General features: G+C 30.7%; 1 protein-coding gene across 1 annotated transcript; it reads right to left on the reverse strand.

Moving 5' to 3' along the window:
* Nucleotides 1-1,863: 1,863 nt before the first annotated feature.
* On the reverse strand, nt 1,864-18,129 carry LOC121975110 (ras-related protein RABD2a). Its single transcript, XM_042526520.1, has 8 exons — nt 17,919-18,129; nt 10,456-10,528; nt 9,616-9,663; nt 9,485-9,532; nt 2,684-2,755; nt 2,442-2,597; nt 2,199-2,302; nt 1,864-2,116 (listed from the first exon to the last, which is right to left on the reverse strand). Exons 1-8 carry the CDS (start codon nt 17,930-17,932, stop codon nt 2,020-2,022), a joined length of 612 nt encoding a protein of 203 aa, XP_042382454.1. The 5' UTR covers nt 17,933-18,129; the 3' UTR covers nt 1,864-2,019.
* Nucleotides 18,130-19,894: the final 1,765 nt, after the last annotated feature.

Here is a 19,894-nt window from a genome sequence, read left to right on the forward strand (position 1 = left end):
TGAAGGTTTGGAAAGTAATTTTCACTATAAGGCTCATTGAGCACCCCTTTACATAGTTTGTGTGTATAGGAGTTGTTTAGTGCTTCTGGCGGTGAAGAGTGGTTTGGCTAGAAATGGTTCGAGAAGAGCAATTTGAGCAAAGGAGTATTTGTGGGCGCTTTAATTAATATCAAAGTATAAGTATGGTACACAGTTTGAATAATCTTACAAATTAAGTAGAGACTAATAAATATAGTGTAATTGAGCCGATCTTAACTATGTTCAAGTTAATTTGTTTACTATCTCCCATAGCGGTCAATCATAGTTTTTCGATTTGTCTTTTCATATATAATTATGGAGCCAACTGCTGAGGTAACAGACTCCACTTTTATTACAAAACTTAACTTGTTTACTAGCTTGTTTATTAAAAATTTTATTAAGATCATGTCAAATTTTTTTTAAATTAATTAAATATTAATTTAATTTATAAAATTTATATTATTTTTAATATATTATAAATAATTTTAAATTATAAAAATAATATAAATTGTATACATTTACATAAAAATTAAAATATTATAATTAAATTTTATTTAAATTAATAAATATATTTATTTATAAATTATTTACTAGGGTTTTAATTTATTTATTTTTTATGTATATTTTATTATTAAATAAATATAAATAAATTTTTAAAGTGGAACACTGAGTTTGGTCTAATTAATTTATAAGGATATTGATAAATTGCCAAAATGATTTATGACATATAATTAATACTTGGACAAAAGACAAAGGGCGTCCTTAGTTTTTGAAATCATCAAAAACATCTGCTATTTGAGTTTTTTTTTCTTAAAAGGCATTTCACTCCACTGGTAACTCATATTATCCAATTATTCTTTATTACATTATTTTTATTATTATTTTCTGCTTATATTTTCTATCTAAATCCTGAATAAGTGTGAGTTATAGTAGTTTTAAAATTATAGTTATTACCATATAGATTTAACATATTCATTTATCATGATCATGTTGTAATAACTACTCTTCAGAATTTAAGTAGAAATATATACGAAATAATTAAATCATTATACATGAGTTATTGATGAAATGGATAATTAATTAAATCATTATACATGAGTTATTGATGAAATGGAGAGCGTCTTTTGATAAAATATCAAAATGAAATACATCTTTAATAATTTTTTTAAAGAAATACAACATCCTTTTAATTTCTTTAATAATTTTCACGTTTTTAGGGAATGATTCCACTGGGACAAATCGGCTCGAAGTCTAACCAGGTACGAAATTGGCATGCTCATCCAGGGGCCGGTCTAAAAGACTCCGCTGTTCTCAACCAATAAAATACAAAAGCACGACAAATCAAATCAGCTTACGCTTTTGACGAAATGCTCTTCCGTACATATCATTCGGACTCTGCTAAGACTCCACAATGTCCATTCAAGTGTTTGATTACCAACTGACCCATAGCTGCTTAAATTAATTACATGATTTGATCTACTTAATGCGAGCAAAGTTATGCAAGTAATTAGACATGTTTACATAGATTATAAAAACATCATTCTTGCCAATAAATTCTCCAGTAACAAAACCTAGAATTATTAAGTTTATAAGTTTAATTGACTAGCTGAGATCCCAGTTTTTTTCTTTTCATCTTTTCATCTTTTCAAGAGGCTGATTTGTTCCATGAGGCTTATGATTGGCGGTTGCAAACTGTGGCATTCTTCCAAGGTACAGGCCTACGTTACCCGCACCCCACCCTCAACAATCACATTGTATATCAATCCTATACGGGCATAACACTTTTAAAACATTGTTTCCAAGCATGTCTTACATGGGACTTGACCAAGTTGTACGCCAAATTCGTACGGGAATATCAGACATTATAATAGAAATATTCAATTTGTACAACTAAATGACTAGTAAGGTATGAATCAATGCGTCAAACTTGCAATGAACGTAACACAGGGCAGGGCATTGTATCAGAGTAACAGGTAGTTTTTACAAGCAATCGTAAAATTCTCAGGAAGAGCAGCAGGTGCTCTTCTGGGTTACAGGTTGTCCACGGATTTGTACTGTTGGCGGCCTTGCATTGTTGCTGGCTGGTTGGTTGGCCATCCTGCACACAATTGAATACATTCTCAAACAATCAGTAAAATAATAGAAGGAAGCCAGCTTTGTATTAGTTGGTGAAGAGATACCTATTCTTGATGGCAGCAGTCATGGCCATGAACGCCTGCTCAACATTGGTAGCATCTTTCGCACTAGTCTCCATGAAAGGAATACCAATCTCATCGGCAAATGCCTATATTGTCGGAAATGAAAATTATGGCACTAAATAGTAAAAATTTACTAATCCCTATTCTGCAGCAGATCCAATTTATTGATTAAAATGTGGGAAATTATAATCAAACAGGTTTGGAATATCCAGGAAAATAAATTACCTTGGCTGTCTCATATGATACAGCTCTTTTTGCAGTAAGATCATTCTTGTTGCCCACCAGAAGCTTGTTCACATTATCGCTTGCGTATCGGTCAATCTCATTTAGCCAAGTCTTCACATTATTAAAGCTCTCCTGGTCTGTCACATCATACACCACCTACAAAAGTCAGAGTTTATGAACAAGCTTGTTAATAAGATTAATAGGTTACGAAATCATGAAATTAATTTTAACTTTAGACTTACAATGATGCCATGAGCACCTCGATAATAGCTGCTTGTGATGGTTCTGAAGCGCTCTTGCCCAGCAGTATCCCACTGCGATGCCACAAAAGCATCATCTCATTATTGGCTGATCATTAATGAAAAAAACATTTCATAAAAAAATTAATGAAATAATTATTGCATTTAAAGGGTAATAACAACTAAATGCTTTGCAATTAGCATTACTCAATTCATTTATCTTTAGAACCCCAGCGAAAAGGAACTCTGCTTCTAAAAGATTCACACTTGACTATACCAGTGATGTGATCTCCACAAGCCTATTGAACAAACTATAGCTATGAGAATCAAACCAGGAAAGCTGAGTCATTGGTTCATTCAAGGTTTAAAATTTCGAACCGTGCAAGTTTTGGATTCGAACAGTAACGATACGGTTTCGGTATCATATCGTACCGATATAATTTTGGTCGTTTTTAATTTTTAAATATAAATGTTAAGCAAAAATAAGTAAATGTATTTTTCTTTAAAGAAAATTGATATATGAAAAACTCAAATTAAAATTGATACATCATAATGCAATACCTTACTAATACCAAAAGGAGTGACGTGAATCGGATGAAAAAATAAATTATAGTTTAACCATAAAATGTGAAAAAATAGCAAAAAATGATTAAAATTATGCATAAAATAAGCGAAAATAAAATGCAAGTAAGCTATAACATTCGTAAATGAATTTTAGGTCATAAATGATCAAATTGCTAATATTTGACTAATTTAAGTTAATTTACTTAAGAGAATATTAAGGAATAAATTAGAAAATTAAAGATGGATAAAGGGATGTAAACTTCAATTGCATGAAAAATACCCAAAATTAATTAATTTTGAAAAACTCCAACTGATATATATTATGAAGGGAATTGGCCAGCAATTTATATTATACTTTACTTTATATAATTCTCTTTATAAATATTCTATATAATATTAAATACTATAATTTATATTACATTCAAAAATTAAATTTATTTAAACAATTCAAATTTATTTTAATTTTTAAATTTTTTATAAAATTTTAAAATAATTTATAGATTTTTAAAATTATTTTAAAATTTTAAACTATTTTAAATTATAAAATTAATTTAAGATTTAGTTTTGAATAAATTACAAATATAAATTCAAAATTTCTAATTAAAATATTTTTATTTTTAATATTTTAATAAAAAAAATAAAAATATGAATTTATATATAATAATTATATTAATTAATTATAAATTATAATAATTAATTAGAAATCATATATATTTTAAATAATATATTACATATTTATGTATATAATTTTAACTCTGCCCATGACGAATCAATCATGGCCCATCCTAAGCCCGAATAAAGGAGGGTTGTGTTAGGTTGTGACCAGCGTTAAAACTATAGTAAATGTTCAATAAATGAATTCATTAAACTATTGTTTGTATTAATGCTAGGTTGTTCCAAGGAACGCATTGCAGGGTCCGACTATAACGTCTCGGCAAAGACCGTTACATCTCCAGAACTCAGATGTAGTGCTAAATATGCAAGAGTTCACGTTGCAAAATTCAACTGTATGTATCGGCAAGGACCGATACATCTCATGAGGCAAGAGTTCTCACACCATAAGTTGGATAAAAACAAATATGATAGGAAACTAATCGTCTAAAATTTGGAACATGAAACATAAGAACCCTCACTCGTAAATCAATGGAGGTAGTAGATACGATGATTAGGAGAAGAAATTGATATTTTGTGCATATAAGAGATAAAATGGATAAACGGAAAGATGATAAAAAAACTTGAGTTTTAAGTTATGAGTACAAAACATTCCTCCAAATGAAATGATTTTAATAGGAGGTGATTTAAATGAACATGTCGGAATAAAAAATGAATATAAGAGGGTACATAGAGGTTATGAGTTTGGAACGAGAAGTGAAAAAGGGAAAACTACATTAGATTTTGCGATAGCATATAACCTTATATTAGCTAATACATTTTTTTCAGAAAAGAGAAGAACACTTAGTCACGTTCAAAAGTAAGAATAATAAATCATAAATTAACTTTCTTGTGATTAGGAAGAAGGATAGAAAAATTTGTAATCAGGTCATCCCTAAAGAAAGCTTAACTACCCAACATAGGTTATTAATATATAGATATACGCCTCAAACATAATATCAATAGAGAGAATATATACAACTCCTAGAATTAAGTGGTGAAAGTTAAAGAATGAAAGCAAAATATATTTAAGAAAAAGGTAAAAGTACAAGTATTAGGTGAAATATATGGTGACTCTAATGCGACATAAGATAAAATGATATCAAAGATGAAAATAGTAGTTAGGAGTGTATTCGATAAGTCAAAAAGACATACACCACTAAATAAGGAATCTTGATAGTGGAATGAGAAAGTACAAGAGAAAATAAAGGAAAAATGAACTTATAAGGAATTATATATTTGTAAGAACGAGGAAAATTTAAAAAAATATACAATAACCAAGAAAGAGGCTAAGAAAGTAGTGAATAATACAAAAAAATAAAACTTTTGAACGATTAAATCAAAAATTGGATACAAAAGATGTGGAAAGAGACATTTATAGAATATCCAAATAAAATGTATTAAAAATAAATATAGTAGGGTACTAGTAAACGATGGAGAAATAAAAGAGTAGTGGAAGAGGTATTTTAATTAACTTAACTTAGGCAATTTAAGTAGGTCAAATAAGTATAGAAATTTAATTTTTTATCGTAAAATTCAAAGTTTTAAAGTAGAACAAGCTTTAAATAGGATGCTTAATGAAAAAGTCGCTAGACTAGATGATATTCTAATATAGATATGGAAATGGGTAGAAAAATAAGGTATTAAATGACTTGTAAAATTATTTAACATGATATTGAAAACGAAAAAAATGTCTAATCAATAGGGGTAAGTACTCTAGTTCCCTTGTATAAGAATACGGAAGACGTACAAAATTATGCAAACTATAAGGGTATTAAACTAATGAGTCATACCATGAACTTTGGGGAAAAGTAATAGAAAAAAAATTAAGAAGACCACCGAAAATCAATTTGAATTCATGCTTGTAAGGTCGATAATAGAAGATATACATCTTCTTAGATAACTAATTGAAAAATATCAGGAGCAAATATAAAATCTACACATGGTATTCAGTGACTTATAAAAAGCTTATAATAGAGTACTAAGAGAAATTATATAGAGAAATCCAGAAAAGAGAAGTGGTAATGAAACCAAGGTATGAAATGTCGTTCCGTGTTGCCCGGCATGGATGGTTTTTACCGTTCCGCCTGGCAGCCAAGCTCGGCAAAGGAGGTGTCCCTGTCTCGACGGCGCGGAGGTGACGCGGGACGCCTCCGTCGACGGCGGAGGAGACGCGGGACACTTCCGACGACGACCTGTGACGCCTCTAGCTGCATCCCGTGGGTTTTTTTTTCATTTTCAATAATTATTTATTTTATTTAATTAATTTAAATAATTCTTAAGGAGAATGTGTGATATTTCGAAGAGCCTTTTATAAACTCTAATTAAATTATCTTAATAAAATATATAAAAAATATATTTAAAATTAAAATAAATTTAATAAATTTTATTAATTAATATTCTGAAAAAATAATATTTTAAATTTGATTTAATAATTTTAAAAAATATAATAATTCTTATTTATATTCTAATATTTTTTTATTATTTTAAATTTCATTTAAATTTTAAAAAAATTCTATAAAAATTCTATAAAAATTTTAAAAATTCTAATAAATTATATTTATATTCTGATATATTTTTTTATTTTTAAAATTTTTTTTACTTGATATTTTTTTATATAATTATTATTAATATAAAGTAATATCTTGTATTAATTTATATACTTTTTATTATTATTACTGTTATAGATATTTTCATTTTAATTTGAATTATTGATATATCAATTCTATTTAAATAAAACTATTTTTAATTAATTTTTCTAACAATATTAAATTATTCAAAAATTGAGAACTTATAATAAATCAATATACAACTTATTTTTATATACACCATAAACATATTTATCATATAATTATTATAGATAAATAAAAAATACCGAAATCGTATCGTTCCGATCTTAAACCGAAATTTCGACACGGGTCGAAATTTTAAACCTTGAGCATAACATATATTAAACTAATTAAGGATATGTACGTGAATGTAACGACCAGACTAAAGACTTCAGGCGGAATAACTGAAATATTTCCAATAAAGATAAAGTTACATCAAGGATTAACTCTAAGTACTTAACTTTTAATATTAATTATGGTCGAACTCACTACACACATTCAAAACATAGTATCGTGGTGAATATTATTTACAAATTATATTATTTTGGTAGATGAAACACGTGAAGGAATAAATGGTAAACTAAAATCTTGGGGGAAACACTAGACGGGAAAGATTGTAGGCTTAGTAGAATACAAACAGAATATATGAAATTTAAGTTTAGCAATATTAGATGTAATAAGACAATTGTTAAAATAGGAGATGATGAGTCACCCGAAACTAAGAGCTTTAAATATTTAAGATCATTTTTGCAAAATAATGGAGGGATTTAGAGAGATGTCTTACATAAAATATAAGCAAGATGGTTAAATGGAGGAGAACGTCGGGTGTTTTATATGATCGTAAAGTAACCCTAAAACTTAAGGAAAATTCTATAAAACTACAATTAGACCTGTTATGTTATATGGAACTGAATGTTGGGCTATGACTCGAGCACATGAACAAAAGATGAGAGTTGCAAAGATGAGGATATTAAGATGGATGTGTACATATATGGGATAGATAGAATGAGAAATGAGAATATTAGAGAAAAAATCAAAATTACATCTATTGAGATAAAACTCTGAAAGACATGTTTAAGATGGTACGGGCATGTACTTAGACAACCAATAAATGCTTCAATCAGGCGATGTAAAATTATGACAAACACGTATCAAACAAGAAAGAGAAAGATAAAAAAAAAAAAAGACTTGATTAGCAACAATAAAACAAAATAAAATTTATTTAAATATAGATGATGATATAGTAGGAAATAGAGATCAATAACATAAAAAAAATCCATATAGTTGATCTCATCTAATAGGATAAGATTTGGTTGTTATTGTTGTATATTTATGTATATAATTTTAATTTCATTTTTAATAAATTACAAATATGAATTTAAAATTTAAAATTTTTTATTTATAATAAAAATAAATTTATATATTATAATTATATTAGATAATTAACAATTTATTTAATTAGTTATTAATTAGAAATTATATATATAATTTTTTATAAAAATTAACATAACACTATTATAATAATAATTATATCAGTAATTATAAGTTATAACATATAAATATATCTTCTATTTCGATATAATGGTTTTAATTAAAACCGTTATATTTAAATTTTTAATAAAACCCTATTATTTCTCTCGTGAATCGCATTCTCCTTTCGCCGATCAATTCTTCCGTCCGCCCTCGTCCTCTGCTCACGATTCCGATCGCAACATCTCTTCTCTACTTAAATTGAAAATTTACTATCGTACCTGCCATAGAAGTGTGATCGACACCTCGTCGACTCGTCGCTTCGCCACCGCTAGTGAGTCGATTGCCCTTGTCGATCACCTTCATTGAGACATTGACCAAATCTCCCTCATTGATGCTTCTAGGTAGGTCTTCATTGTTTATGTAATTTTGTTTTCCTAATTAAATTGATCTCATGATCGAAAGAAGAAATCAAATTGATTCCTTCTGTCGCGTACTGCGCCGCAACCCGATGCATGCGATGACGCATGTGAAATTCTCGTGCGCATGCTATGCCAATTAGGTGTCGGTACCTAGTTGGAATGTAAAAACCGTGAGTATTGAGCAAAATGGCTCGGTATTTTAAATCATGGGTTGAATCAATTGGTTGAATTGCATGCTGAAGTAGAAATGAACCTAGTCAAGCTAATATCTGGAAATTGGAAATCGAAAATCTAAAAATTAACAAATATAAACATATATCTAATGTTTAGAAGCTAAAAGAATAATATTGATAAAACCAAAACATGTATAATTTGCAAATCATATCTATGATAAGTCATTGAATATTAACGTTAAATACCAAACAAAAGCTATACCTTGTAAATTATACATCTCAAGCACAAAATTTCTAACTTTAATCATCGAAAATTCAGATTACAATATATATATATATATATATATATATATATATAGTTAAACAATATTTGATATGAAAAATTTGCCTCCTATTAAAACATCGTTGTCAAAATGAATCAAATCAGCAGCACTTTGGCTGAGGCATGAGATTTGTGGCGATTGGCAAGATAATAGCCCGGAAGGAAAGAAGAGTTGCCTAGAACTTGGGTGTTTCAGTTCAGTAAAGAGAATGATTTGTTAGGATTTAATTATTTTAATGATTGAAAGACAGTCTTACCCCTACATTATCAAATAGCAATAAGCAGTATTGTTGGAAAATTATAACTTTGACAAAACCTGATTTAACATAACTGGCTGGTCAAACTAGGATTAATTCAATTGCAAATCAAATCCACTCATAGAATCAGACTGAACTAGGATCCAGTTCTGGTTTTTTGGGTCAGACTGGCCAGTCCCACCTGAGATTCATACCTATGCTAAACAAACCACTTCAATATCAGGGTGTTTCAAGTTTTACATAAGGATACTATCTGGTTTTTCGTGGCATAAGGCGTTGGATGAAAATTAAAACTTAAATTGGAAGAAATTACAGTAAAATGGTAAAGAAACTCACAATTTGAAGTTTAATGGTCTTTCCATCCTGCTCAACTGTGCGTATTTTCTGATAGAATACAATGACATTGTCAGATGATCTAGTCAAATATTTCAACGGTTTTATTTTTTTTTAAAAAAACTATAGCTTACAAAGTCAACTCCAATAGTGCTGATGTAACTTTCCAAGTAGGAGTCATCCTACAAAAAATAAAGAAATTAACAAGTCCTACAGAGTCTTCAATCAGTAAAGACCCATAGCATTAAATATAATAGTTAGGGAGAGAATATTGTCCTTTAATATTATGCATTATATGACTTGGCTTTGACAGAATCACTTATCAATAATTTTTACTATTTATTTTTAAATACTACTATTTAATATTATGGAATGAAGGTTGAATTAAAAGAAAATAAAATTGAATGAAGACAAAAATAAGAACACTGAAACCAAATAGTTATCAAGATTATGATAAGGGCATTGTGGATGCATGAGCTTAATTTATACTTGAGAGATTCATATATCTAGGGAAAATGACCAATATTAGATTTTATAATGGAAAATATGCAATTTTGTGGGTTTTAAAAGGGTACGTATGAAATTGCCAAAAGATAAAACTATGTTCATCATATTGTAAAAGGTAAATGGTATTTTAGTAAGAGAAAATTCTAGAAACTAGCCACACATGAATTCAGACTAACTAGTGCCATTAATTCTCAGATTGGATAATACTAAAAGTATATTCACATAACATCCTGCGATTAAGTATTTCTTGACTGATAGAAGAGAAACTACATTGAAAACCACATGAAACTTGATTTCTCTGATTTGACTTGTTATGCGAATTATTTTGTAACAACATTCTCAAATGAAAATAAGAAAGAAGAAGGATTTCAACAGTGTTAACTTTAACTACGATCTCAACATCAGTTGCTATATTTGAAATATAGGATACAATAAATAATAAGCAAAAAATGCAAGTTGCATCTTACTGCAAATCTTAGAAGTAAACATGATTTTCCAACACCTGAATCTCCAATAAGCAAAAGTTTGAACAGATAGTCACTGCAAAAAGAAGACGTGTCACACAAAACAGATCAATTAAGAGCACAAAAAGATCGAGTAGAATTGTTTTCATTTGGTAAGCTGGACATAGTTGAAACAACAATGTTTACACACCAACATACTGACATACACTACTTCACCATAAAAGGTAACAAACTAGAAACCATTCAAAAGTTGAAGTTTCAAGTTTTGAAACATGGTTTTACTAGCCTTCATATGTGCCTCCCTTGGCTTTTGCAACAAGACTGCCTGGCATATAGGACATGAAGTCCCTGATATGTTGTTTGCATCAAAATGTAGAACAAGGTGGAAATATACGAAGTCGTGTATATAGACATCTAACAAATATAAATTGTGATTGATTTGAACAAATTTAGGTAGAACCAAATCAAATAACTATTTTTATAATATAGTACAAATAAGAATAGTCCTTGTGATAGTGGAACACTTCTATAAGGTAGATTTTTAGTGTTGTACCTTGTAAGCATTATCCTTGTGATTGTGAAACACTTCCACAAGGTAAATTTTTGGTGCCATAACTAGAAAGTGTTAACTAACACTTGCTTTGTATGTGTACAATTATATGCACCTTATGTGTATTACATTGTTGATTAATATTGATTGTTCTATGCTGTTTATGTTGAATGGTTATGTGTACCTTTTATATGGAATTATCAATTAGATAGATTGAATAGTATACTCATTGTAGAAAAGTTAAACAACTTTAATCAATATAATAATTTTTAATGTTTTTTCATAAACAACATATATGCCACAAGTGGATCCACCACATGCTTTTTGAACTTTATTTCAGACGAAGTCATCTGAATAAGGAGTAAAGTTTACAAATCAAACAAATATGATTATGATCAGTAAATTGGCATTCGGAAACAATTAACAAGAAAGCTTGAGAATAACTGGAGAAACTTCAAAGAGAAAAAAAGAAAGAAAGAAAACAGTGTAATCTTGAAATTTCAGCTCAAAAGTTGCATGAATCAGAAATGGATCTGCCAATAGAAAGATAAAGAATTGTGTTGTTTTCAATTCATTCTATGTCATATTGTATTCTTAAATTGTGCAAATGCTAAAATAAAATGAAATACAAAATTTTCAGCTTCCTATGTCCTTCCTAGAGTGAAAAAACTAAACCCTTGAATGTTATAATTCTTTTTTATATATATACCACGTATCCAATTAAGTGGTGGAAGTTAAAGGATGGGAAACAAAATATATTTAAGGAGAAGGTAGAAGTACAAGCATTGGTGAAATATACGATGACTCTAATACAACATGAAATAAGATGGTATCAAAGTTGAAAATAGTAGCTAAGAGTGTACTCGGTGAGTCAAAGGGACATGCACCACTAAGTAAAGAATCTTGGTGGTGGAATGAGAAAGTACAAGAGAAAGTGAAGGAAAAACGAATAGCTTATAAGGAATTATATATTTGTAAGAACGAGGAAAATTTAAAAATATATACAATAGCCAAGAAAGAAGCTAAGAAAGTAGTGAGTGAAGCAAAAAATGAAACTTTTGAACGGTTATATCAAAAATTGGATACAAAAGAAGGGGAAAGAGATATTTATAGAATAGCTAAAGTGACAGAAAGGAAAACAAGAGATCTTAGCCAAATAAAATGTATTAAAGATGAATGCAATAGGGTATTAGTAAATGATGGAGAAATAAAAGAGCAGTGGAAGAGGTATTTTCATCAACTTTTTAATGAAGGTTTAGGTGACCAACTTAACTTAGGTAATTTAATTAGGTCAAATGAGAATAGAAATGTTAATTTTTATCGTAGAATTCAAACTTCAGAAGTAAAACAAACTTTAAATGAGATGCAAAATGGAAAAGCCGTTGGACCAGATGATATTCCAATAGAGGTATGAAGTGCCTAGGAAAACAAGGTATTGAATGACTTGCAAAATTATTTAACATAATATTGAAAACTAAAAAAAGGTCTAATCAATGGAGGATAAGTACACTAGTTCCCTTATATAAGAACAAGGGAGACATACAAACTTATGCAAACTATAGGGGTATTTAACAAATGAGTCATACCATGAAACTTTGGAAAAAAAATAATAGAAAAATATTAAGGAATGATACCACGGTGAGCGAAAATCAATTTGGGTTCATGCCTCGAAGGTCAACAATAGAAGTTATACATCTTAGACAATTAATTGAAAAATATCGAGAGTAAAAATAAGATCTGCACATGAATTCATTGACTTAGAAAAACTTATAATAGAGTCCCAAGAAATTATATGGAGAATTCTAGAAAATAAAGGTGTTAGCGTAATATATATTGAACTAATTAAGGATATGTATGAGGATGTATGAGTAAATTGTAATTTGATGCACTATTTCGGAAAAGATACTTGACATCCTATAGTCCCTATCTTTTTACACTAATTATGGACGAACTCACGGCGCACATTCAAGACACAGTACCGTGGTGCATGTTGTTTGCAGATGATATTATTTTGGTAGATGAGACACGTGAAGGAGTAAATGCTAAGCTAGAATCTTGGAGGGAAACACTAGAAGGGAAATGTTTTAAGCTTAGTAGATTAAAGACAAAATATATGGAATTTAAATTTAGCAATATTAGAAGTAATGAAACAATTGTTAAGATAGGAGAGGACGAGTTTTGCCTGGAACCGAGAGATTTAAATATTTAGGATCATTTTTACAAAATGATGGAGGGATTGAGAGAGACGTCTTACATAGAATACAAGCAGAATGGGTGAAATGGAGGGGAGCGTCGGGTGTTTTATGTGACCGTAAAGTACCTCTTAAACTTAAAGGTAAGTTCTATAAAACCGCTGTTAGACCTGCTATGTTATATGGAGCTGAATGTTGGGCTATAACTCGAGCACATGAGCATAAGATGAGGATGTTAAGGTAGATGTGTGGACATACGAAGATGGACAAAATAAGGAATGAGAGCATTAGAGAGAAAGTCGGAGTTGCATCTATTAAGGACAAACTCCGAGAGACACGTTTAAGATGGTACGGACATGTAGACGACCAATAAATGCTCCAATTAGACGATGTGAAACTATGATAAACATCCATATCAAACGAGGAAGAGGAAGACCAAAAAAGACTTGGTTAGCAACAATAAAACAAGATAAAATTTATTTAAATATAGATGATGATATAATAGGAGATAGAGCTCAATGGCGTAAAAGGATTCATACAGCTGACCCCACCTAGTGGGAAAAGGCTTGGTTGTTGTTGTTGTACCACGTATCCAGATCTTACAATCCGACTAATCCTGGGATAGACGATACAACGCTACATTCCGTCCCTGAAACAAATGGCCCCCAGTCCGGCCCAGCACACTAGGATTTCGAGCACCATAGGCGTCCAATAAATGCACTAGAGAATCAAACCCTCAACGTCGAGATTTAGCTGTTGCGCCTCTAACCATCTCGTCGTGCCCTGGGGAGCATTATAATTCATATTTGTGACTATATCAAATGTTGTAATTCATGGCCATAAATGATATTCCAGCCATATCATCTTTACAAAATAGTTTCATTCATGAAGCAACAGGATGGAACCCATTCAATAAGAATGCCAAGGTATCCAAAGGTACTTCAACAATAAGATGTGTCCTTCAATGTACAAAATGGTAAGTGGTTATCCAACCTTGCATTTGAATAGGAGAATGAGTCTCGAGGAAAAAGTGCTATTGACGACTCAAATTACATAAAGGAACAAAAGTAGTAGATTTGACTAAATCTTCTAAAGGAAGGATTGGGATCAAATGTAAGCACATTACATATGGCATGTCCACAACAAAAATGACTTCACTACAATTATATCAACTAACCATAGCCTAGAAAAACTCAAAGTAAAAGATAAGATGTCGTGTTTGGTATCTAAACTAGGCACCTAAGATAGGTTCAGATAAAAAGCCTTATGGCACCAGCAACAGCAGACAACCTCCCCACAATCCTAGCATGTTGTCAAAGAAAGTCTAACTTAACATAGGCATTGCTGATCACCAAAGACAAGTAAATCCAGAAGAAGTGAATGCTACACCTTATAAGACTCAACTCTAATATGGGACAATAACAACCAAGCCTGATCCCACTATGTGGGGTTGGCAAATCAAATATAGCACAAGTTGGACAAATAAGATTAGATCAAAAGGTTAGTCATTTTGTTCAATCAAAAGTTCATCATATTACGCTAATTCCAAAGGAACAACATCCAACTGATTCTTTTACCCATCTATCAAAAGAAATAAAACTTAAATAAAAGGTTTAAAATTTCAAGTAGAGTTTTGGTTTATGATAGAACGGCACGGTTTCAATACCGTATCATGACGAGATGATTTCATTACCTTTTTTATATAAAATATATTAATTAAAAAATATTTTTATTGATATTTGACTACCATAGATGCTTTCTATTAAGTTAGAATTAATATTATCTCATAAAATGTCTATCCTTATTGAGTAAAAGTCGATTTAGGACTAACTTAACTTCACCAACTAAACATGGCACGATTAAGGAGGTTTAAACTAAATTTAATTTGAATTTATTATGATCAATTAAGATTATGCTAAATTAAATTTATATATAAAATAATCTAATTCGATAATAATAGTATAGTCTATAAGATTAGAAATTATATATATTATATTTTTTTATCTTTTCTAATAATATGTATTCTTCATCTTTAAAGAGACTTTTTTTTCTTTGTTTACCTTATGGAAGCATGAAGGAAAGTCGCAAGGTCATGGAAGACCCGTGATCCGCCACGAGGTCACGACAAACCTCATGACTCTGCACCCGTTGATCGCCCAGGTCAGCATGTCATACGTTGCTTAAATAAATAAATAAATAAAATGAAAAAGGATGAAACATGCATCATCTATGTGTCATCATAATGCACAAAGTTTATAGAAGACTGCATATACAATTGCACTTTAGAATTCATAGTAAGCAAAGATGACAATGCAAAGGTAGACACATGAGTTACTATTCAGCAGGTAAGGTAAGGCAGATAAAAAGAAATCATTATTTTCCATGAATTAGGAGTAGAATGGAAAGAGAAGAGGAAAACAAGTGCATTGGTATCAAAATTTACACATTCATTGAGTGTGAAAGATCCAATGGTAAGATCACTTGATTCAAGTATCATTAAAGGTGTGAGTAGGTATTGAGGGAGATCAAAAAAGATTTTCCATAATAAGAATATAACTAATGAAATTAACATTGAAATTTTAAATTTATCACCTTGGACAGAGAAATATCAAATATAGTTGACCTCAAAGAGTTTGGAATTATTTCACAAAAAAAAAAAAAAAAAAAAAAAAAGAGTTGGGACTATAATTGGATAGTTGGTTGTTTGATGTGTTAAAAAAAAGATTGGAAGATAGTAATAGCAATGCGTGATTGGTAAAAACAGTTTTAAGAGTTTTAAGGTGGAATTTAAATGTGTAACTAGCTTATACAAAGAAGATGAAAAATTACACGAGAAACTAGTAGAGAGAGATTAAATCATTTGAAACGTTAGGCAAGAATAGCAGATGTACTATAACTACAAGCATGTATAATATGAAAATTCAAAATAAAATCACAAATCACTTAGATGTGCAAGTTGAGCTCTTTTAATGGAGGTGACAGCAGATGTAAAATGGTACTAATATTGAAATCAGTAATACATATAACACAATACACAACAAGCACCAATATATTCACTATCAAGTAGTTCAAGATGCATATTATCAATCAAATTCTAGAGGGTCTCGCTGAACAGATATAAACATTCATGAACCATACAAAATGAAATCACCTAAGATTTTTAATAGTGTAGAAATTCAGAAAAAATATCAATTTGTTGCACAATAAACATGGCAGGAAGCACTTAATAACCTATCCAAACTCAATGTTTTAAATCGCATAGCGTTGGTTCATAGCATTTTTGTCTTGTCATTGCATAGCGTAAATAGCGAAGCACATAGCGCGAGCTTTTTCTGCATGTCAATTTTTAAATTTAAAAAATAAAATATACTTATATAAGTAAAATAAAAATAACATAACCTAAAAATAATCATAATAATTCATTACATGCTAAAATTTGCACCGAACGGATTTTCCCCCATCCTTTTGATAACAATACTTCCAACCAATATCTTTTTTATCTTTTTTGAGAAATTTGTAGACATTGCAAATTCCAAATATACAATCAAAATCCTAAAAAACAAAAGACAAAAATCAGAACAAATAATTAATTGACACTGTTTAATTATAAAAACTAAAAAGTAAAAGCAAAACGAAAAGGCGCTGTTGCTTATCAACAGTGCAATCGAAAGATAAAAACTTCACTATTGAGTGTTGATTATAAAAACTTCACCGATCAAATCAATCGAACAAAAACCAATCGAACAAAACGAAAATGAAGCAGAAAATCTCACCTCCAGTCACCACCCCTCGCCGTCACTTGCAGCTCGTCGCCCTCTCCCCTTGCCGTCCCTCAGAGCTCATCGCCCTCTCCCCTCGCCATCCCTCGCAGCTCGCCGCCCTCGCCCCTCGCTGTTCCTTTCCTCTGGCTGTCCCTCACCGCTCGCCGCCCCTCGCCTCTGCCTTTGCCCTAGTTGCTTGAAGCTTGGGACTTAGCGGCCCAAGCTATCACACGCTATGGGCCGCTAAGTAAGATAGTGCATGCTATTGACGCTATTGTCCCGAATAGCGTGGGCTATTCAGGACAATCATTAAACAGCGAACACTATGTAGCGTTCACGGAGCGTAGCACGCAATAGCGCGCTGCATAGCGCACTATTCACCGCTATTTAAAACATTGTCCAAACTAAAAGCATTGACCAAATCACCCAATACTTGGTGTGATCCATGCAACCAAAAACTTACCTCCTTGCTATATAAACCATGGGAAATATGCCATTTTACATAAATAATTTTGATCCATCTGGCAACGATGGTCACATGGAGCAACCTATTCATTAATCCAACCATTCCCAACAAAGCAAGGTAAGGACGAATATTGGATACTGGGCAACATATCGAACGCTAGACTACAGGGTCAATTAGACCATTAATCTAACAATTCCCCCCAAATAAAGAATTAGAAGGAAGAAAATGAGACTAGATCTCGATCCATCACAAGGACCATTTCCCAAGTCCACGCCTTGGATCCGGAAAATAACAAGTACATCACCGATCTAAAGCCTAGGTTTGCTATCACCCCGCATAACCGAGAAATTCCTCATCTAACCGAGACCCTGCAACGTCCATACTAGATGAACTCAGAATCTGTAACTGCCAGATCCATGAAAAGGCATCAACTAACAACGCGATCCACAATGAAACAATTCAACCCGGATTAGCATTCATTAAGATGCGTCACTTACTACTCCGGATTCATGGCGGAGATTGAAGGCGCTACACCTGCAGCTGGGGCCTTACTCGAGATCCTCTTAGAGAATATGTAACCGAAGACGATGTATCGCTTGCTCCTCGCCTAAGTTTTCACCGAACCCAAAAATAGCAACGAGAGAGAGCATGAGAGAGGAGGACGAAGAGGAGAGATTTCCGTGAGGCGAGGAGGGCGTGAGGTCGATAAATAAAGTTGCGTGGCGAAGAGGGAGAAAGATCGACACGACACTGTTATTGACGGCTGAGATCAGGCGATCAGAGGGGGCCAGCGAAGTTGGACCGGCGTGGAAAAGGTTTGACCCGGACTTTCAATGCATCCTAACCGTCTGTGTTTCGAGGAAATGGGGCTTGTTGTACGGCGCGATTCCTGTTAGTCCGAGCAATGTTTTTCTGCGAGGGGGCGTATGCGGAACAATGACCTCCGCGTTAAGAAACGAGCCCGATGTACAGAAGCTTCGAATATAGTGCGGCCCCGATTCGTTACTTATGCGGGTGACTTAGCCGATCCAATCCAATCTAATGACGCACAATTCTTAAGGTACATTTAATTAGACATTATTTTTAATAATTTTAATTATTCATTTAAAGTTATTAATAAAAATTTTATTTAATTTAGATAACTAATAATTCCTAATAATGATCTATATCAGATATATTAGTAAAGAAATATATAATACGAAATCCAAAAATTTTGAAAAAGTAAGATTTTTCTTAATTTTATGAGTTAACTAAATTTTTTAATTAAGAATATTCTTCAATATTTATATTTTGAAAAAAATAAAATTTTTATAATGAAAATTTTATTTTAAATTATTAAAACTAAATTAAAAAAAATAAAAATACGTGGTATTTTGTTTTAAAAATAAATTTGTAATTTTAAAAATATTATATATATTAAAAAAATGTAAAGTTTAAAAATTTATATATATATATATATATAATGCATAAAGAAAAAAATGAAAAAAAATGTAAAGTAAAAAAAACAAAGAAAAAAATGAAAAATTAAATAAAAAAGAGAGAAAAAACGTAAAGTAAAAGAAATATAATGCTAAAAAGAGAAAAACTTAAAGTCAGAGAAAAAAAAATGTAAAGTAAAAAAAAATGTAAAATTTAAAAATAATAATAATAATAATAATATTTGATTTTATAATAAAAATAATACAGTAAAATATTAAATTAGGTTATATATTAAAATCTCTAAATAAATAAGTTTTTATTATATTACTTAAATTAAATCAAATAATATTATATTATATTTTATTTCGTATAACCTTAGTTATGTAATTATCAGGTAATCACATCACTAAGGTTATGCACGATGACTTGAATCAAATATGCCCTTAGAGAAATGATACCATATGAATTTTAAGTTGCACATCTAGTAAACATCTAAAATGTCCCTATGAATTTTAAGTTACACATCTATAACCAAGGTCAAAGTACTAAAAGAAACAAAACAAGAAGTACCCGCTTTAAATGTAGATTATGTCAATATAACTCCCGCGTCGAGACGCTTGTCTCGAATCAAAGTCCTGCAATGAATATATTTTATTTAGCTAATTCCATATGAATTAAATAGCTAAATAAAACCTCCAACCTAATTAGGGTTAACCCAAATCATATAGTCATTAATTTAACCCTAATTGATAATTAACTCCCATTAACCTCAATTCCTTAATTGAATTAGGTTTAACATACATCAACCCTAATTCTCACCAATTCCTCTATGTGAATAGTTTATGTCTAACCCAACGTTATTAATTTACCCATCATTTAATCCTTTTGAATTTGAATCAACTATTAAACATGATGAATATATAGGATTATTGAACGATAATTAATCGTTACCTCCGTTTCTTATTCTTCGACGACCATGCAAAATCCCTTAGGTGGTGACAGTGAGAAAGAAGGCGACTCATTGTTAGAGGGATGGCTGGCATAACGGAGCTGC

Source organism: Zingiber officinale, chromosome 4B (assembly GCF_018446385.1).
Source record: "Zingiber officinale cultivar Zhangliang chromosome 4B, Zo_v1.1, whole genome shotgun sequence".
Classification (NCBI taxonomy): Eukaryota; Viridiplantae; Streptophyta; class Magnoliopsida; order Zingiberales; family Zingiberaceae; genus Zingiber; species Zingiber officinale.

Bases quoted from the DNA above. Each gene is read 5' to 3' on its own strand.
- LOC121975110 (XM_042526520.1), bottom strand. The intron at 9,664-10,455 runs GTAAGATGCAAC...TATTTTTTGTAG, and splicing joins GTTTACTTCTAAGATTTGCA to GATGACTCCTACTTGGAAAG. The intron at 2,117-2,198 runs GTATCTCTTCAC...AATTGTGTGCAG, and splicing joins ACTGCTGCCATCAAGAATAG to GATGGCCAACCAACCAGCCA.